General features: G+C 38.1%; 1 protein-coding gene across 8 annotated transcripts in view; it reads right to left on the bottom strand.

Annotated features, from left to right (window-relative positions):
* Nucleotides 1–20,776, bottom strand: part of CAMK2D (calcium/calmodulin dependent protein kinase II delta) — a gene marked incomplete at its 3' end in the record, with an annotated part of 288,766 nt that extends 267,990 nt beyond the window's left edge. For all 8 annotated transcript variants that reach the window (XM_082611545.1, XM_082611548.1, XM_082611541.1 and 5 more), the window contains exons 1-2: nt 20,497–20,776; nt 18,796–18,890 (exon numbers count right to left, since the gene is read on the bottom strand). In XM_082611545.1, the coding sequence (XP_082467671.1) occupies nt 18,796–18,890; nt 20,497–20,561 (160 nt within the window). In that variant the 5' untranslated portion in view covers nt 20,562–20,776. The remainder of the gene's footprint in view (nt 1–18,795; nt 18,891–20,496) is intronic.
* Between the last annotated feature and the right edge of the window lie 1,702 nt (nt 20,777–22,478).

Genomic DNA, 22,478 nt, shown 5'->3' with positions numbered 1-22,478 from the left:
TTAATGAATCCTAAATTCACTCTTCAATTTAAAAGATGAAAATGGAAACTTCTCACTGATTATCAAGCTAATCTGGGATTTTAGTGAAAGACAACTTCAGCCCACTTCTTCTCAGCACCCCCTAGCCCCCCAGTCACTCCTCAAAACAGCTCTCCACCACAAAAGCAAAATATCTAGCAAATTTTATACCAGTGTCCACAAGACTATGGGTATCTGCCACAGCCTGGCAAGTAATGTGCAGAAACAGACACCTCTCCTACAAAGGGGTAACAGGAAGGGGTGGGTCTAGTGTAAGAATATTACCACACTTCCCATTCAATCAAAAGAAAAAATACCCATTTGCATCAATATTCTAACAAAAATCCATGATACAAATAAAGATCCCCAGGCCAAATTCTTTCCAGTAATAGTTGACATGAGTAAGGAGATCATACAGGAATAGACAGGTTGGATTGATGATTCTCTGACGTGAAACAGATGTTCCTTTCAACCCTGGGTACAGCTAATTTAAAATAATGGTTAAACAAAGACCTTCCGAATTGGTATGATGTCTCTATTCGTCACACATAAAGGAAGATGCTCATAATTCACTTCTTACTCTGAAACTCTACTTCTATTTCTTTTTCACACATCAAAAGATCTAACTAAATTACAATACTTTCTTACCTATGTGTTACATGCACATATGTTATAATGAAAATTAATCAGGTTAGTAAATCAATAATTCCTATAGTACACTACAGGGTACTATCTTTTTCATAAACTACTTTGTATTTCTTGAATGTGTGCTTGTGTGTGTACAGTATTTCCTCCAGTCCTAGGAACATATACAAGATAAATAAAAACATAGGTTTTCACAATAAACTTGGACACAAGTGTTCATAGCAGCATTATTTATACTAACAGCCAAAAAGTGGAAACAATCCAAATTCCCATCAACTGATGAATGTATAAACACAATGTGGTATATCCATACAATGGAACATTAGTCAACAATAAAACATGTTACAACATAGATGAACTTTGAAAATATTATGCTAAATGAGAGAAGCCAGTCACAAAAGACTACATAATGTATAATTATATATCTATAAAATGCCTAGAATAAGCAAATTTATAGACATACAAAGTAGACTAGTGGTTGCCTGGAGTTGGCAGGGGAAAGAAGGAAAGGTGGGAACAGGGAATAACTGCTAATAGGTAAGAGGTTTCTCTGGGGAATGAGGAATCTCACATTTAACACATCAAAACCTGAACTCTTGATTTTCCACCCCAATCTACTTCTACTCCACTATTCCCCATCTCAGTTAACAGCACCACCTTTGGACAGCTGATTTGGCTACAAATCTAGTAGTCATGCCTCTTCACTTTCCTTCACACCTCACAATCTTTCCATCAGCAAGTCCTATATCTTCTCCTTCCAAAATACATCCTTCTCACCATATCTACTGCCACTTTCACATCTCCCATAGGCTTCAAGAGTCTCCTAACTAGTCTTGTTTTCACTCACACATCCTTCCAATTTCTTTTCCACATGGCAGCCAGAGAGAGATTTTTAAGACAAAATCTGGTCATATCACTTCCCTGATCCACATCCTCAATATGGCTTACCACTGCTTTAAAATAAGATTCAAACTCCTTAATATTGGCTAAAAGGCTCTATCCAATCTGCCCTCTGCCCATCTCCCAAGATCACTGTGCTGTGTACTTCTCTCCTCCCGGCTAATTACACTCCAGATTTGATGGCTTTCTTCCTACTCTTTAGCAAGCTCATTGTCACCTTGGTCTTTTGGCCTGGAATGTTCTCTCACATTTTCTCATAGTTTGCTTCTTATTATTAACGTCTCAGCTCAAATGCTAATGTCCTCAGAGAGGCCTATCCAAAGTAACCCCACTTGGGGTCACTAACTTATAGCCCTGTTTTATTTACTTCATAGCACTGTAGGGCACTTATCTATTTAAATGGCTCCTCCAGCCTCTCCCATACCAAGTTTGCTCACAGCTGTATTTCTAGAATCTAGAAATTTGCCCACCCATAGTAGTTGCTCAATAAATGTGTGTTCAGTAAATGAGTGAATGAATGATGACTGATGTAATGGGGGTAAAATAAGACATGAGATCCCTTGGGAACTAGAGAAACAAAGTCCAGGGCTACAAAAACTTCAGCATAAAAGACCTCAAATTTCCATTTATTAGACAAAAGCTAGTAACTCAGAATGGTGTAAAGATGTCTTCTTTTCTAGAACTTAAAAGTCCAAACTCAAGACACAATGTCGTTTGTGGGAAATCAGGTGGTAGAGGGAGAGAAAAGTAGGAGTAATTATATACTAAACATCATAGTAACATGAAAAGGGAGAAAGAACTGGGAAATGAATAAGGAAATGGAAAAGTATTTGATGTAAGAAGAAAAAAATGAAACACATTCTGATCACATCTACCTCACTTACAATCTTTGGGTTCACTGCCTTTGTAGTGAACTTAGAAAAACAAACAGAAAAATGACACAAATTTTTAAGAAAATTATTCACTAAACCAATGCTTTTGGGAAAACTTATCAAACCAAAAGTCCTTATCATCAGTCAATGAACCAGAGATACACATATAGGAAAGTAAGCAAAGGCACATAAAATTGAGTGTTCGTGATGATAAACCTTATTAAAGGTTGGTAATAATACATCCAGGATGAACTAGCTTATGTCTTTACAATATTTATTTCATATTCCTGATCTGTAATAATTTTCCTCCATAAGCAGTGCTTTCCTACTGATGAAATTATGGATAACTCAAACATTAAAAGCTGCCTGCAGAGTCTTGTTTATGTAGAGAAATTGAAAAAAATTGATAGAAATTAGGGAAATACCTAATATAGATTGTGAACTAAAGAGTCCCCAGGCTTCCCGTTCAGGTAGAAGGAGAAATCTGCTACCAAACATTCCAAAATGGTATCTTTGTGGCTGTCATTCCTATAGAATAAAACTTTCTTCCCAATTTTCTGCTTTCTAACTTCCTCCCCACCTCCTCTGTCCTGCCAGATGTACCGTAGAAAGAACATAATAGAATGACAACAGCAAGGGCTTTTGCTATTACCTAGGGCTGGATTTAAATTCTATTCTTACTAGCTGTACAAATTAAAGAAAATATATATATAAAAAAAAACAGAAAAGCAAAAGAAAAAGAAACCTTCCTCCTTAAATGTTTAAAAAGTGCCAAAATCCCACCTCACCTTGTGAAGACCTAGGCAGTTTGGGCCTAGATTCAAGGCCATGTTCACTGTACCTGCTAATGACCCACTGCACACTGCTTTTGGGGGACCCCTCTCTACAATCCCCAAAGACCATCCCAAATCTGTTCTCTCTAAGCTCTCATTCCTACTTCTATTTCTCTTATTCTCAGCTGAACTGTAACTGTCTTCTTCTCCACTCCAAATGCCTTAGCATCTGTGCAGTCTTCTCCTGCTGCCCCCTGAAGAAGAATGTCTTTTTCCCCCACACACCCAAGTCTCCAGGGTTCTACCTCCCAGATTTTACCCTCTTCCTTTACATTATCAGTCTTTCTATTCTCTAGTGATTCTTTTTCCTCTTCCTTCAAATAAGCTTCAGTTTTACTTATCACCAAAGTTAATTCCCTTGACTGGATTAATCCCTGAAATTACCCCTTGGCATGTGTGTCTGTCTCTCTTTTCCTATTTTATTAAACAAGCAAGGTTTTGCATGTTATCTCCATTTATTCTTTAATCCAAAGAAATAGGTTTTTTTCTATCTCCATTCAGCAAATATTTATTAAATACCAATTATATTTCAGGCAACATGCTCAGTTACAAGGATGTGAAGATGAATAACAGACTAGCCTGATCCTCATGACTCCTTCACTCACATGACTGAAATTCTGCTATCTGGGAAACCAAGGCCTTTTCTTGGTCCTCATTTCTGTCTATTTCTCTGTAACATCGAACATCACTAGCCATCCCCTCCTTTGCAGAAATTCTCTGAGTTCAAAGCACTGCATTTTCCTTTTCTGACATATCCTATCACTTCTCTTAAACTAATCCTACTTCCCCTTTCATCCATTAAAATGCAGGTATGTATTCCCCCACATCACTGTCCTAGGCTCTCTTTTCTTTCCTTTCTATCTTCTGTCCTTTGTGATCTTTTCCACTGGCATGTCATCTCTGTGCAGACAAGTCACAAAAAGCAGCTAAACTGATTACTGCAGTTTATTATAGATTAAAAACAAACGAACAAACAAACAAACAAGGCTTGGAGAGGTTACTAAGTTCACCCAAGATCACAAGAACTGGGAACTGGTAGAGACAGATCTTGAACCTTGGCAATCTGATTTCAGAGCAGATGCTCTTAACCTATAGAGTACACTGTGCTGCTTCCCGAGTCCCTTCCTCAAGGATCACGCTCAATTTTCAATGGTCTTTTAGATATTTCAACCTGAATATACAGCTTAAACACACGTCAATTCATCATCTTCCTTCATTAAAATCAGTTCTTGATTTTGACTTCTCAGTTTGTTATATGAAAGCTACAATTTTCCCCATGATTCAACTTGAAACCCCAGTCAGCCTTATCCTTCATTATCTTAAGGTTTCAGAATTTCAGTATCTTACACTCTAAGCCAATCCATTCTTCTTACTCACTGCTGCCCAGTAATGTCTTAGATGACCTCTTTAAAGTGTCACCGCTGTATTTAAGACAATATTCTCAACTTGGCAATCAAAAACCTTCACATGTTTACAATTTTGGTTTTTTTTCCTGATTTCCCAGGTTCTCTATCTTCTGCCCAAACATTTCTGCACCCCTGTGTCCTTTATCCTTCCTTCCTCCCATCCATCTTAACTTCTACTTCCTCAGTGTTACTTTTCTTGCTTCCACAACTAAATGGCGCTACTAGGTACACTGAATTATCATACTACATTGTTTTATTATTCATCTTTATCTTTCCTATAATCATTTATGTGTGTCTCCTATTCTCCAAACCATGCTACACGTTTCTTTGTGGGAACTGAGCATATTTTATTATTTTCATGCCTCCTACAGCTTGCTTTTGCCAAGGCATAATGCAAATAGCCCTGAAAACTTTTAGGGAAAATGCTAACCTTGCTTTCTTTCCTCATCAAGAGTAGATATAGGCTATCATATTCTTCATTATTAAATGTTAAGCTCCCAAAGGTACATAATCATACAGAGGAAAAGAGAGACAGACTTTACTTTCTTGGGGATAAAAAAGCAGGATATAAAATGTTTTAAAGATAGAATATTTTTATGGGAATAGGGTTACTGACCCAGAGACCTACCCAAATTCCAGTCCAGGTAATTCACTCCTTGCTCTCTAAATCCCTCTGCTATTTCAGCTGGGTAATGCTGGCTCCTCCACTCCATGGACCAGGAGGGAATGGGACATGCACTATGAAACAGCTGCAACATGCCACTCGGGAGGACAGGCCTCAAAGCACTGGACACAAGAATCCCCAAGTGTCCCTCAGCCACACTCCAGAAGTACTGTGGGACTCAGTTAGGGAACGTCTCAGATCCTTGAATGAAAGACGCTAACCAAGCATTACTGTGAGCTACAAGAATTTTTCAAAACTCATTTCTCACTTCTCTCCACCTTTCTTCCCCAAAGCTTGCTATAAACAGTCTGAATGAAACATTTATATGCTAGATGGAGGAGAAATTATCCTCTCAAAGCTAAGTGCTATTTTTAAGACTGACTCTGTGTGTGTTCACTGTATATTTCTAATACTGGTATCTCTCAATTTGGATTTAGTTGGTTCAGATTATTCTAAAACATAGTCTCCTACCTAAAATAGTTTCTCAAAGTTTGCAAAAGGTTAACAGATATTAATTTCATTAAAAAAATCATTATTAGTTTAAAAGATTAACTATCTCAGTGATCCTTTAGCCATTCCTGTTCAAGTCTTAGGGCCTTCTCTATACTATGTCACTGGCCGATGATAGATACTATGATTATTAGCACTAAATAGAGGATACAGCACTGTAAGTAATCCAATAATTGGTTCTCTGTCAAGATGAGATATGATATCTTCTTTCAAACAGACTTAAGGTTAACAATTAAATTTTGTTATCCCTTCTCCTAATCATAAAATACATAGAAGCAGGGGGAAAAGTCAATCCAAAGAATATTTATTTCCAAAAATAATTTCCAAAGCACATAAATACTAGTGAAAGTAGGCCTCAATCCTATTTACATTTATAGGAGCTCAATAGTTCTCTGATACTTTTTTTTTTTTCCTTCTCCAATTCTACTAGAATGAAAACTGGCCTAAATGAAAGTGGCCTGAAATCAGGAGCCCTCCACTCAGATAACAGTAGACTTTGACCCTGAAATTCTGCTTGCAAACTGGAATTAGGATTTTTCCCACCCTACTTTCTAATGACTATACCAACCTTGAGTCACTGTTTTTGAAGTCAATAGAAGGCTTTCTCCTCCACAAAGCTCCTACACCAAAACAAAAAAATTCTACTCTGAATTATATATATATATATATACACACACACATATATCTATATGTATATATAGAGAGAGAATAAAACAATATAGCCCCCCTTTAAACTACAAGTTACATAGTCCTTAATATTAACAAAACTGGGGAGATCTTACAAATTAAAATGTTTTATAGATGCTAAGTTCCCTTAAAAAAAATTAGGAGGAAAACATTGCATGGTTAAGCCTAGCTAGGGAGGTTAAATATTTAAATTGAAGTTGTCTTCTAAGTGAATGAGAGATTTTTTCCACTATTTAAGGGAAGGGAATAAATGACTATTTTCTACCATCAGCTTGTGCTAAATTATATATCATATCACAGAATTAATCTGTTAATTTTGAGCTTTTCTTAAAAGAGTACAGTGTATACAAATCTAACTGCTAAAAGTTCTGGGTCCCTAAATATGTATTCATTTATCATAATATGATGTAGTTTGGGAGTCATTTATTCATTCATTTATTCAATAAATATCTGTGAAGGATCCCAGGCACTACTCTAGACACTGGGAATTCAGGCAGTGAATAATGTCAATACCATTTTTAGACATCTTACTTACCTTTGGCTTTGAACCAAAACCTACATTTTCTTAACAAGTTATTCATCCAATATCACAACTGCAGAAACCATCTAGTTTTTCTTGTTTATAAACACAAATGGGATTCCCTAGGGCACTTTTAATATTGGTTGATTTTTTTTAAAAAACTCTAATTATCCTCCTGTCTTTTATCTTTCACTCAGTCACTCAAAATTTTTTTTTTGTATTTGCCTCAAAGCTACATAAAACAAAATATGAGGTAGATAAGTTATTATTCCTCTCTTAACATCTGTTCATCCCTAATGACTCAGGGCTGTAAAATCCCCAAAACCCAACATATTTAATACCTTCCAACAGATCCTGCTGCACTTACATGATTCACTGAAAGAAAAAATGTCCATCTCTTTTCATCAATTTTTGCACGCTTTCATGAAACTTTATATACAGTAGGTTGACCACTCAGGGTTAAAAAATACTTATATACTTTCCAGTTCACTCTTTATTGGCACTTAATGATTTCTTTGCTTGTCATTAATTTTTAAAATAATATCCTATTATATCTTTTCTATCCAACTTTAAATTCAAAAGTGGTCATTTTCAAAACCCAGTTCCAAGATCAGCTCCTCTAGTAAGTTTTCCCTTACCTTTCAACAACCCAGTTACCTTCTTATACCCCAGAATGAGTAAATATTTCCATTGTGACACTCATCAACCTGCCTGATAATATACTTCGATTGTGACACTTATCACCTGCCTGGTAATATACTTGACTCCACATCTATTTCACCTTGAAATGAAGGACCTTATCTTTGTACTTTGTTTATTTAGCAGGGGGTGTGGAACAAGGTAATTGTTCTTTTGTTAAATTGAAATTGAAATTTAGAATCATGCTTCCCAAAATTCAGCTTTACTAGCATAGTTAAATGTTATTGGTGGCAATGTACAACACTGCATAATGCAATCTGGCAACATTTATCAAGAATTTTGATAATTCAATCCTCTAACCCATTAATTCTCCTTTATGAATATCCCCTAAGAATCAGAAATATGAAAAAGTTTTACAAAACAATGTTTACTATCATGTCATTTATCATAGCAAAGAACATTTTTTTAAAAAGCTAGCAATATAAAACTGATGTTTTACTTAGTGAAGTGTAATTCAAAGGATTTGTAGTCACATAGGGAAATTTTATAATATTAAGCAAAAAAGTAGGACACAAAATTGTGTATTTTAGTCTAGTATTCTGACAAATTAAGAAGAAAGAAAGAAAGAAAACAAAATAGTAACAGTGATTGTTTGGGGTAACAACTTTGAATGTGTCTTCCTCTTTCTATTTTTCTGTACTTCCCCAATTCTGTATTTAGAATATATATTTTTATATAATTTTTAAGTGTTTTTATCCAAGTTGGTAATAAATAATTTAAAAGGTATTTCAGAGGTATGTCCAAAGTGTACATTTCTCTCTGTAACAAATATGAATATATATATAATCTTTAATATAAAAGCATATACAATTTGCTTTACTAAAATAATAAAAGATTCATCATAAATAAAGTTTCTACAAAATGGCCAGAATGTTCAGCTGAACTAACTTCACAAATCACTTCTGCCACATCTGGCCTTTAAATTGCCATTTAAAAATATGATTGAAACGCTTTTATGAAAAGAGCATATTTTCTAAAATATATATATGATATATACTGTAAAGTTATAGAATTGTGAAATCCCCAATTTCCTGTAACATATCACACAAGAAAAGTTCCTTGAAGAGGAAACACAAATAAGTGCTCTAAAATATGTGTTCTGTTTTCCAATATTGAAACAAGTACACTTCCCAGTCCTTCCACCAAGTTTCAGAATTGACAGACACAGCAATTATAACAGCTGGCGTCTAACTGCCTTTACTAAAAAATCAAATAATTACTCTAAGCAAATAATATCCATGATTTGTGTACCCAAAACTCTATAAAGTATCACCAAAATGCTTTTTAAAGTGAGCTTTGTTAAAAGCTAAGTGAAAAAGTAACCACCTCTGGAGAATGGATCAAAAATTTAAAAATCCAAACATGTTTTAAAAATGTAATGATGACATGAATCTGACATTACCTAAGTGATACTGATGGACACACAGACAATGAAAATGTCACCCCTTATTATTGAGCCACTTTACATTACATGGTTTAAAAAAAAAAAAAGCAATGAGAATTTGTATGTAGTTGCTCAAAATTTTACTGAATTATACAAAATTCTTTCCAATGAATAATCCGTCATCTGAAAGCTAATGGAATAATTAGGGAATTGTGAATAATTGAGAATTAATTTATTCAGTTAGTGAATGCCACCTGACATGAAACCTTAACTCAATTGTCATTTATTTTATCTGTCATAGGACTCTGTTAATCAGAGGTCTATTTCAAAAGACAGAATCTTATTTGCTCACCCATTCATTTGTCCATTCATTCAACAAACTTTGACAAGTATATGCAATATTGTAATTACCGTGCCAGGCACAGATTCAAAGATAAGTTTAAAAATGTCCACAAGATGCTTGAAAGCTACAACATAAATAACTGCAATACAAGGAGAGACATGTGACAAGCTCCTAAAGAAATATGAAAAAGGTACTCAAAAGATGAGAAAAATCATCACATCTGGCTAGAGAAGGGAAGGAGGGGTGGAGAGGAAGTCAGGGATGGCTTCCTGGAGGAAGCAACACCTGAACTGGGTCTTAAAGGAGAGAGGAGTTCAACAGTACTGGGTGTACCCATTCTACCTGCAGGGCGGAGCCGGACTTTTCCCCTTCCTTTGAACATGCTGCTTTACTTTGCCTGGCCAACCATTTCTCCTTTTTTTCTAACAGGCTCACTTATCATTCTAAACACAATCTCACACATAAATCTCTTCATGAAATCTGTGATACCAACCACCTCCAACCGTATCTCCATTGAAGGCCCTGTGAATACCCCTATTACAGCCCTTAAAAGCTCCGTATACTGTATTTACCAGGCTAGCATCCACATTAATAGATCATGAAATACCTGAGGGCAGAATCTCTACCTTTCACGTCCATCTCTAGATCTGATCAAATGCTCAGCACAGTGGGTACTTAGAGGTCTAGTGACAAGGTGATTAAATGGATAAAAAATGTTGCAACTATCAGCTGGAAAACCTGTGTAAGAAGCTATTTAAAAGAGTTGAATTAAGAGGAAAAGAAAGCTCAAATTAGAATGGTGAGAAAGAAGAGAAGGAAAAGGAGTTGAGATAGGTTAAGGGAAAGACTGGTTAAGGGAAAGAAAGGAATTAAGCCTTCTTGAAAGCCTGGGGAAATTATGTTGTCATTCACAGAAGGGGAAAATGGTGAGTCCACTGGGGATGTGGAGAGTTTGGGCCTGGATTACTAGTCAATACATGTCAGCAGAAATTTAAGTTATCTATAACATAGCCTCCAAAAATTGCAAAAGTATTTCTTTACCAAAACATCAAATTTTAATTTAAATACTAATGTCATAATGTGGCATATCTCAACTCTCTATAACTTCCCTATAAGATAGAATAAAAATCTGATTAATTTTCACTTACTACATTTACCTTTAATAAGTTAGTTTTATACAACTTACTCTTACTGATTTCAACGTGTACCCATCATTATAAATGAAATTTCTTTAAAAGGAATTTCTTGTTACTAAAAAATTTCCAAATAATTTAAGCCTTCTCTAGCCTTAAGGGAGAAGGTAAGATTATATACTAATATATGAGAATTAATGCAGTTTATTCCATGATTTATACACATACAACTCAAAATAAAATACAATTTACCTAGATAATAAGTGCATAGTTTTTCCATTGGCACCTGATTCATCGACTAAGATCAACCAGTTAATTAAAAAGTCCCAGAGTATAGGGAAATAAAAGAGGTGGCTCTCCCAAAAAAGTTAGGGATAGTGATTAACTCTTAGAATGAGGCAAGGGATGGGAATCAGCAAGAACACACAAGCAGCTTCAAAAGTAAAGGAAATGGGGCTTCCCTGGTGGTGCAGTGGTTGAGAGTCCGCCTGACGATGCAGGGAACACGGGTTCGTGCCCCGGTCCGGGGAGACCCCACATGCTGCAGAGTGGCTGGGCCCGTGAGCCATGGCCACTGAGCCTGCGCATCCGGAGCCTCTGCTCCGCAACGGGAGAGGCCACAACAGTGAGAGGCCCGCGTACCGCAAAATAAAAATAACAATAAAAAAATAATAAAGGGAATGTTCTAATTATTAAGTGGGTGGAGGTTTACTAAGTGCTTGATTACTGTTTTATAATTAAATATGCATAATTGCATATATCAAATTTTATGTAACAATTTTTTTAATCCCTGTGCAATCTAACAAAAAGTAGAGAACCTTAGGTAGAACAATTAACTGTATGTAAATATTACATAACAATATTATACATATATCTTTATACTGCTTGCTATACCCACGAGTTATTTTTCCAACAAATAAAAAACTTAAGTTTGTATTTTTCTTTCAGTTGCCATACTTCTGTATGAATCTGACACATACAACAGTGCTGTCCAAGAAGAAACAACGAAACACACATTTGTCTTCCATTCTTCACTGGTCTAACAAGATGAGGCAGAGGAGAATGCCTTTCTGAGCAGGTTTCTCTGAGCTTTGGCTAAGGGCTGAGTTTTAAGTAAATCATTTAGAAGAAGTAATCCTAGGAACTTTATGTTAATCAGTTAATAAATTAAGTTCACCAAAATATTTCATTCTTCTGTAATTATTTTCCTATCTTATTATTATTATTATTTTTTTGGCTGTGTTGAGTCTTCGTTTCTGTGCGAGGGCTTTGTCCAGTTGCGGCGAGCGGGGGCCACTCTTCATCGCGGTGTGCAGGCCTCTCACTATCGCGGCCTCTCTTGTTGCAGAGCACTGGCTCCAGACGCGCAAGCTCAGTAGTTGTGGCTCACGGGCCTAAGTTACTCTGCTGTATGTAGGATCTTCCCAGACCAGGGCTCGAACCCACGTCCCCTGCATTGGCAGGCAGATTCTCAACCACTGCGCCACCAGGGAAGTCCCCTTTCCTACTATTTTAAAAAGATTTTTCACTACATTGTTTTCCTTTCACAAAACAGCATGGCGAGGCCTTCTGAAACTTCATTTTGATCTTATGTTGCTGCAGCAATTAAAACACTGTCTTCTCTCACAAGTTGGAACCCCAAATATATTTTCCCCCAATAAATACTCAGTTCCATACACTGCATTGGGAATATAAAGATGTATATAAGGCATAGTTCTTTTTATAAAGGAACCTGAAGTTTAGTGGGGAGATGAGTCAAGCACATACAGATCAGTACAGAAAGATTAAGATAAGTTCTCTGTAACAGCAATCAATGGGATGTGATGATAGAAAGATCCAGGCTTTAGAGCCAGAGAAAACCGGGTTGAAATTCTTGATTCTACCATTTACTAACAATGAAGCTCTTAGTAACTCAGAGTAACTCTTATTAACTCTATTTAAAAATGGAGATAACATTGTCTATCTGAATGTTGCAGTGTGGATTAAATAAAGTGTCTTAAAAGGAGACTGTAGTATTAGAAAAGGGTTCACCTAACTAAAAAAAGTCAGTGATGATGTTGTTCTGTGACTGTGTATAATTATAATAGTTGATATTTAAAATCAAAACCTAACAACAAACAGAGCTGTGCTCTCTCCCCTCCAAACCTACCAGTCTCCCCATCCTAGAATAAGACACAGGTTATGGCAGATGAAAGGTCTATGAATTCACCTTAAGTATTGTGATATCTACTTTAACTGGAATCATAAGAATTTTGTCACCTAAAAAATTTCCTACTACAAAAATAACTTCTTACTAATAGTCACAATAAACATACCATAAGAATACAATAACATTTTCATTATAATCAGATATCTAAACTATTTTGAACACTCTCTCCAAATTGTTTATTTAGACCTTGGTACTTGAGCCCCATCTGCATTATGGTTTTAAAATTTTATTCAAATCCATATTATATAAAAGCCTTCCTTCATTTCCCTAGGCAGAAATAATCTTTCCCTCCTTTGAAAATCCACAGCACTTTATTCATGCTAGAATTATACCATCATTTATGTCTTCTGTGCTCTCTATTTGTGTAGATGTGTAAAATTTAATAATTTTAATCATTAAATATTTATCAAATAAAAACATAAAATGAGGTCATCTTTGTGAATGTGCTTAGTAATCTATAAAGCAGTATAAAATATAAATTATAAAGGTATTATATTTTACAGTAAAAATATTTTGCTAAGGCTCCACTTAATACATCGCAGTACAATTTACTAAATGATACTACTATAATTTAAAAGCTTTAAAATAGCCTTCCATGTAAACAATCATTAAGCAATTGCCAATAATTTATTTTTTAAAAAAACTGTACACACTATACCCCAATAAATGAGTATTTACTTAAAAAAAAAAATACTGACCAGCCCTAGAGACACTAGGAGCTGGCCTACCTCAGTATGAGCCCAAGGAAAAGACTTAAAAATTAAACTTTGAGTTAACAAAAGAAGTTAAATGTCCAAGAAAATCCTACTATGTGCTTTATAGTAATTCATGATTGTTAACATTGAAAAAACTCATAAAAATTAATTACTAAATTTTAGTTTTTATATTGAATTGATTCAATATTTCAATGGAAATGAAAAGTATTAATCTAAATGTATAAACAATCAAGGTTCTCAGGGTGTTCAATTCCTACTGAATGATCAGTCAGGTAGAGGTTATACGAGTTATTAACCATCACAGTGAAGTACTTGACAACCACATTCCCTAAGTTTGCCTTATTTAATGATGCTGGAATACTTAAAGTATTTTCATTATTTCCTGGAAATATAGATATACATGTTTATTTTCTATCTCCTACCTTTGAATATCAATAATATTTTTATTCACCAAAATAGAAAAATAAATATTTAATATTAAAGCCTATGTAAATGTAAATACAACTAAACATAACCAAAGGACACTAAAATGATAAGGATGATACATGCCACTTTGGGTCTCAATAATTGAAGAGTTGTAGAGATTCCATGTACAAAAATCAAATGATTTACTAATTTTTTCTGAAAATATTGCTTGAGCCAAGAAACTTTTCAAAAGTTAGTATCATTTGCACAATTAGTTCCAAATTGCCAAATCAATAATGTATAATCAGAACAACTTGATTCACCTATATCGTCTCAGTTCTACTTCCAATTCAAGACAAGTAACCACGAGGTTGAGAAATTACGGTAATTTCTTGACTGCCTGGATGCCAAAAAAAGAAAATAGTGTAGCAAGAGTTAGTTATTGACATCCCTGTTATAACATAAATAAGACTACTTAGGGACATACATGCAATATTCAGATTTCACAGCGGAGACCTAATTTTCTGTACATGGTCAAAACAGTTTATAAAGTCCTGATTCATGTTCTAGTAATACCAATCTAGGAATTAACAGAACTAGCAAAATCAAAGTTTACTTGCATTATATCTGAAGTTTTACAGAAATATAAAATGAAACCCCATTTTAACTTTAGCAATAGAGGTAAAATATACTTGTAATAGCATATACTATTTCAAGTTTCTATTGTAATTTATAATATTTTACAAAACAATGACTTGTGGTATATCACAGACTCTATGTAATAAGAAGTGGTTTCTAATGATCAAAAAAATACAAAAATCTTTTACCACAAGGAGGCTTTAAAATGTGAAATAAGTCACATGTACTGTTTCCAAGACATCTGCCACCAGAACCATCAGTCCACTGGATTCTGAACTGCAATCACAGTCCTTCATGGACTTTACATAATCTGACAGTACCTTACAGTTATAAAAATGTCAAAATAGACAAAATATCAAAAGAGAAGGGCAAATTAGCATTTGTTAAGTACTAACCTAAATTATCAAAATGATATAATTTCTACTTCTCATGGTAATAATATAAGAAAATGCTATTATCACTATCCACCATTTACTAAGCACGCCTTCTATTCCTAGCTAACAAAAAAATTTTTAGAGGACAGAAATTACATATAAAATTTCAGATGACTGAAACATTTCTACACTATTTTTTATTTTAAAAATAAGCCAAATTATATATGAATGTACTCATCTATCTGATCAGTACTGTATGAATGTATGAATAGAGTGCATGCAAAGAGTATGAATGCTCTTTGCATGCATGTGTTAACGCAAAAGGAAAGAAATTCTTCAACAGACTCTGAGTCTCCCAAATATGCTGTGTGTGACTAACAGCTGAGAGGAAATGCAACTGAAACTGTCTGCTGGAAATCCATTAAAATCTAGGCACAGAAAAATACATGGGTGACAGTATAGTTGGAGGTGCAAATTTGTGCAGGAATGTAGCCAAAGTTTTGGCAATTCCCTCATGGTCTTAGATGTACTGACAATGGCCTTTCTTTTTCAGTTGTAGTGTTACACTTAAAGAACATTATTTAATGGAGTTGAAGGACCTGCTTGGTCTTTAAAACAAATAGGCTTAAAACTTGGATTTACAGAGGTATGGCATTTCTAATAATACAAACAAAAATTTGCACAAAAAGTTACATGATCCACAAAAACTGCCATATGCAATCAAAAAACAAAAGTCATTACCTTGAGGTGAAAAAATGCTGTTTTGCATTTCATTCTACATTTCCCTTTAAGGAAATTACTTTAAATTATTTTTCTGCAAAAGAAGATTTTTAGGATCATTATCTTCTGGGAAGGGAGTGCTTTGAAAGGAGAATTCATATTTTCAAGCACTTGCTCTTAGTATACTACCTTACAGACTTCTTTACATCCAGTATTTGCTTGTTCTTAGGAATGAACTAGGTATCTTGACTCCTTTACACACCATTTAATAGCCACATTTGATACGAGTCACTCTGCACTGTGCCCCTCCTACTATGTTCTCAATGTTGTAGAATGTAATACTAAAAAATGAAAGCATGGTATTCTCCCATTAAGAGTTCATAGCTTACTATCAGTATAGGTTTAACAAATGTATACATTCAAAGGTATAAATATCCTATAAACAACTCTAATTGGTGTGACAATATAAAATAAATTGAACATTTTGAAGGAAAAGTACAATAGTATTTTATAGGTGACCAGTAATAAGTAAAATTGACACAGCACTTTGCGCTTTTTAAGAAGTATTTCTCATAAAATTCACTGAATCCTCAAAACAACCCATTATACCATATAGGGATTTTCCCCCCTTTTTATTTATTTATTTATTTTTTGCGGTACGTGGGCCTCTCACTGCTGTGCCCCACCGTGGCCCCCCCCCCGCTGCAGAGCACAGGCTCCAGACGCGCAGGCTCAGCGGCCATGTGGGATCTTCCCGGACCGGGGCACGAACCCGAGTCCCCTGCATCGGCAGGTGGACTCCCAACCACTGCGCCATCAGGGAAGCCCTTTTTCCCCCATTTTACTGAAGAATCACCTGAGACCAAGAAAAGTTAAGTGACCGAACCAAATCTACAATACTAAGTACACTAAATAATAGAACCAAGATTCAAACCGGGTCCTCACAGCTAAATCAAGGCTGCCACTGGATTTATGATTTTCAAATTCTGTCATACAAATAATTTCCTTTGATCCTTAAAACAACCCAATGAGGTAACAGCAGCTAATATTCACCTAATGCATATTACATAGCAGGCATTGTTCTATACTGCATTAATTCACTTACTTGTCACAAAAAAACCTATAAAAGGGTTAAATTATTATTTGATTTTACAGATGAGAAAACTGAGGCTCATAGAAAATATGTAAACTGCCCAAGATCACAAAAATAATAGGTAGGGGCATCCTAATTTAAATCCAGGGCATCTAGTTCCCACACCTTCTTCTTCACCTCATTCTTCAGTAGGTTAAGAAACTTGCTCAAAGTCACAAGAAAAGAAAATTGCAAAGGAAGAACAAGAAGCATGCATGTTAGCCCTTCACCCTAACTACTTTCCCTAAATGTAATTTGAACCATAAGGATCATTAAATCCAGAAGGGGCAAGGTGGCTTTGGAGTAGATTGTTCTCTAAGGCAGAGTATGAGCAGGTGAGGAACATCAGCAGAGTGGCAGGGAGAAGGAGTTCCATCAGGCTAGAGAAGATTTATCTTCCATCCATTCGAGGCAAAAGAAAGTAAAATAAAATGTATGTGAGCAGAGACAGGCGTATTTGCCACCCTGGTGTAGGTAGTATGAACTGTGGTAGATGAAAAGGGATGATTCTAAGAAATTAGTAAAAATGAAGCACAAGACTGATTTATGTTGAGAGAAAATTTAAAGCCACTGAAAGATATGGGATAGGTGTTGTAACGCCTCCAAAAGAACTGATACCCCACTCCTGCCAAAAGTACCTAGCACACAGGAAGAAATTATATAAGCACTGAAAAAAATTTGACTACACTTTTTCACTTTTCTTTTTCTTTTTTCTTTTTAACGCTAAAATGTCATTTACAGTCTAGCAACTCCTTTACCGTTAAAGATGTTCTGTGGAGGAGAGAGAAGTGGGGAAAGGGAACATAATTGAGCATAACGTGCTTCTCATTAGTTCTCATGTCCTGAATCTATGGTGCACGTTACTTTAACAGGTAGACCGTCCTCAGACTCATTAAAATCAGGTGAAGGAAATCACAACAAAACCCCATTTAAATGAATAAACTGAAATGTCAACCTAAATCTAAAGTACACGTTAAAAGTAGAATCTGCGATAAAGATAAAAAAAAAATCATGGCAGAGACAGACAAAATGATATCAGGATACTAGAAAGCAACACTTTTTAGAAGACAAATTAAAGGAAAAGTAACCCGAATGGAATTTTTTCTCTCATTACTTAAAATAAACCAGGTCACTGTAATGGACCTACACTATGGCATTTTGTTCATTTTAATTTCATTTTTATTTCATCAAGCCATAAATTCCCATGGAAACACCTTAGACACGTGCTCACAATAATTGGAATGCTTACCCTTTCAGTATAAGTACTTTTGCATGAGTTCAACAAAATAAAAAGAATGCAATGAGGCTCCTCCAAGTTTTTTGCTTATGTCAACAGCTATTTTATGAGTATGAATTACCTTTGCGTTTATAAAGCATGTGTAAAATACATTACATGAGTGAGAAGCCTTACTGCAGATGATCCAGTAAAGGTCTGAACTGCACACAGAAACATCAAAATCAAGCTGAATTTCCTAGAATATAGCAACCATAAAATTTTCCTACCAACGCCATTACTGTTAAATATACCTTGATGAATTAAGTTCAAGTGTAACTACAATTGAAATATATGATTCAACTGAGTTATGACCCATTTTTCCTCTCAAAAGCAAAAGGGAATAATGACAGTTGTGAGACTTACATTTTTCCATTCCAGAGTTTTTCTGAAAGTTATTTCACAGGGGAGCTAAAGGCAAAATGCACTTAGTGACATTTATTTGCTTTAAAATAGTTATTTATGCTACTACTCACAGGATAGCATTTTAATAACAATTTATCAAATAACAATTGTATTTGGTCATTTATTTTTAAACTGTACAGACCAAGAGGCATTCAGGAAGGAAATAATCGCAAAATGTCATATGATACCTAAGGCTACAATTATAACTAAATGACATACTTACATACAACAGAACCAACATACAACAGAACAAACAACCAACATGACAAATACACAAGTAACATATATATGTGATTGAAAATACCCACCCCTAGCAGAAAGCTTTTTGGTGTTGATAATTTTGGCAGCATATTCTTGTCCAGTAGGGATTTTCATACATCTTCTCACCACTGAGAATGCCCCCCTGAAAACCAATAATTAGCAGGTCATCAATATAATCAGTTCTGATATTCTATTAAAAACGTACATCTGAGCATTTTTGTTGAATTTAGTGAATTGTCAAATATCAATATACCATATAGTAATATCCAGAAAATGAACCGTTCTTCCTGGAAACTGAGACCCTCTTTAATGTTGAAGAATAAATTAGATTTCATTAACTGGGAGCACACATTATTAATCAACAAAATGAAAAGAACTGCCAATTACGACGGCTCTTGTTTGCACATGAAATTTGAAAACATTTTACACTTCACTCTAACACAGCACCAAATGCTCTGAGAAGAAACCCTGCAAAGAGCAGAGCTGAGGCGGAGCAGCAAAAAATCTGCTGCCTATTTATTTTAGTAGGAAAAAATAAAAGTAATGTGGCTCCAAGTAAGTAAATATGGTGATTGTTTTCATTAAAGTAAGTCTTAGGAACACTTGTGCGGGGTTTAACAAATCCTGCTATGGTGATTTCTCTGTGCCCTGTTTTGGGCTGGGGGAGGGGAGAGATTTGAATTAAGCTGCTCTTCCGACATATTCTCCATGTTTTAACAGCAGACAACATAAATATATAAGGAGATGATTTTCATTACATTTAAAAGATATTTACATGTCCTTTAATTCAACTGTATAAAACAACAACACACACATAAACGCGCCCCTTCCTTAATGTTTGAAACTAGCGACAGAGGATTTGGGTTTGGGTTTGATGCTACATAAATTAAGGTTCACGGCTCGGCCTCTAGGTTCTTTGCACAGGTTCTCAGTAGGTCTCCTGTCTCCTTCCTTAACATCACCAAGTACAATAGTTCTGCCAGTCAGGTGTAGGAGGTCGTTTTACACAACGCTGGGCTACCCTTGGGAAGCTCTCTCCGGTCACCAAAGGGCTTTTCCGCTGCCTGTATAAATAAATCCTCCCAGAGAATGCGAAGATGTACACGTAAATCCTAGGAAGGATGATGATGAGCGAGTAATCTAGTGCAAAGAATAATCGTGGATATGGGACAGGGGCTCGAGTTCCTTGGTGTGGCCCTTTTCCTGGACAGAACAACTACTGGACGCGAAATAGACTCTACGCCAAGTTGAACTTTCGGCATCAATAAATATGGCACCGTCTGTGGCAGCGAGTTCTCATCCGTACGTGGGTCGTACGGCCGACACGCCTGCGAAGCAAGCGGCATCTCTATTTACAGAAAACATGATCTATGTTGCATTTTACATGGGTTCTTGTTTCCTCTCCATACACACACACATACGCTCGCACACTTCTCAGGATGACAGCTACAACTGCAGGGATCGTAAATCCACCAAGTCTCTGGTGCAGAAAGGTGGGGGGAGCGGGAGAAGGTGGGCTGAGGATTATCGGAATGGGCCACAGCCGGGGTGGAAGGTCTTGCCCCTTCTTTGTCCCCTCCTCTTACTAACACAGCACCTTCCTCCGAGCTGACACACCAGGGGCCCTCCTCCCTCTCCTCCCGTCTCCCAAATTCCCTCGCCCCACGCGGGAGGCCGGTGGGTCGGGGGTAACGCGACCCGCCCTCTGCTGGAAAGGGGACGTGAGGGTGCCCGGCAAAGGCGCTTACTTTCCGAGCTCCTCGAAAAGCTGATACTCGTCCGTGAACCTGGTACAGGTTGTAGTCGAAGCCATCCTGGGTCCGGGCTGTACCCCTGGCTGGGAGCGCGGTGGACAAGACGCGAGCAGACGCGCGGCTTCCCCAGGACTAGTCCCGCGGCGCTGTCACCCAGGGCCGCCCTCACTTTCCTCGTCCGAAAGTAGCTCGCCAGCGAGGGAGTATGCGCAGGGGCGGGGCGGGAGGGGAGATGACCAGAAAGGGTGGCGTGGGGTCTCCTCCCTACGGTCCGCCGATCCACCTCCTCCTCCTCCTCCTCCTCCTCCTCCTCCTCCTCCGGGCCTCGCTTCCTTCTTCTCCTCCGGTCGTTCCACCCGCCCCCTTTCCTGCCCCTCTCCTCAAATGCAGGGGTAAAGTACTCAAGAAGAGGGACCGGGAAATGGAAAAACAGCCGGGCACGGGGCGAGAGGCGAGCAGTTGCGAAATGATCCTCACCGGAGCAGGAGGGGTAGAGGCGGAGGGGAGGGAGCCCGAGGGGGCGGAGGCCGCGGAGCCGGGAGCGGACAGATCGAGCCCAGCTGCAGCTGTCAGCAGGCGCGGGCGCGCGGTGCGCCAGGGCCGGCCTCCCAACCGCGGGCACCTCGCTGCCTCGCGCTCCCCACGAGCCCACGCCGCTCCGAGACTGCGCGGCGGAAGAAAAGGGGCTGGTCTCGGGCGAAGCCTCTTCTGCTGTCCCCAGGCCTCCGCCTCCCCCCCGGCGCCTGGCAGCACCCCCTCCCTCGCGAAGCCTCCTCTTGCTGGTCCCACACCTCCTGCTAGCGACTCTAACTCTGTCCCTTCGTGGATTCCTCCTTTCCTCCCTCCTCGAGCCTCACACACGCGCAGAGCTGTCTAGGGAGATACCAGGTGGGTGGAGGATGTGCGGGGGAGAAGCCGGGAGAGGCTTTAGGTGAATGAGGCGAGACGTCAAAATTACAGTTAAACCCGCAATTAGGCTTCTGCCTAAATGTGGGGCTGAGTTAGCGGGAATATGTGGGGTAACTCGTGGACTGCTGAGGGCTGCTGCCGGGGGTCGCAGAGGCCCCCAGCCCGGTTGCGGGCGCCGGCCTCTAGGGACCGACCCCCGCCGGCGCGCGAGCCGCGGTGCCCTAGGTGGAGGGGCGAGGGGTGCAGGCGCTTCATCTGGGCGCGGCTCGGTGTTGACACAGCGGGGGCCGGATGTGGGTAGTCGACGGTTTCCAGAGAAGGGTCCCAGCCTCCCACACCTCCCGGTGATGCTCGGGCCCACCCAGCAGAAGCCACGCCGCCTGCTCCTAGGAGCCCGGCGCGGGGTTCCTCCCTCCCCCGCAGCCTCTTCGGCGAGGGGCGACGCCCGCCGTGCCACGTTTCACTTCTGATATGACTGCCACCTCACTCTCCACGTCCCCCCGCCGTTTTCTAGGTTGGGTTGCTCAGACTCCGGCAATCCCCAAAGGCCTTTGCTTCGGCCATGAATGTTAACAGAATGAAAGCAAAAACTCCGCCACGGGGCCACACCTTCCCTACAGAGTAAACTCCCCTGTAACCTCAGTGAGTTCTGATAGTAAGGCGGTTTCTCGCGAGATTTCCTGCTCTGGCGGCGGGGGCGGGGTAGTGGGAAGGTTGGGTGTCGGTCACGCGACCTGGTAGGGTCTGACGTCACTCGCATCACGTGAACAGGTCTAGTGCCTTTCGCTTTGCAAAAGGGAAAAGGAAAAGGCGAGGTCGTGTGTGCTTTGCTTGTATGCTCAAAGATCTGGTGGGATTGTGGCACCTGAGTAAACTCCGTAAATGGCTATCTGAAAAATCACTTTATAGTTCAAGAACACGTGCTATTCATTAGCATATCTGTCATTGTTTACAGTAAATACGAGGAAAAAAACTATCCATTTCATTTAAAATAGGAGAATTGCTGAGTGCTAAAACAACCCGTGGGCCTTCCTTCCAGTCCTCTGTCTTTAATAAACTATGCAATT

The sequence above is a fragment of the Mesoplodon mirus genome (assembly GCF_964341445.2).
Source record: "Mesoplodon mirus genome assembly, chromosome: 2".
Classification (NCBI taxonomy): Eukaryota; Metazoa; Chordata; class Mammalia; order Artiodactyla; family Ziphiidae; genus Mesoplodon; species Mesoplodon mirus.
This window is presented reverse-complemented; position numbering and strand designations above follow the sequence as displayed.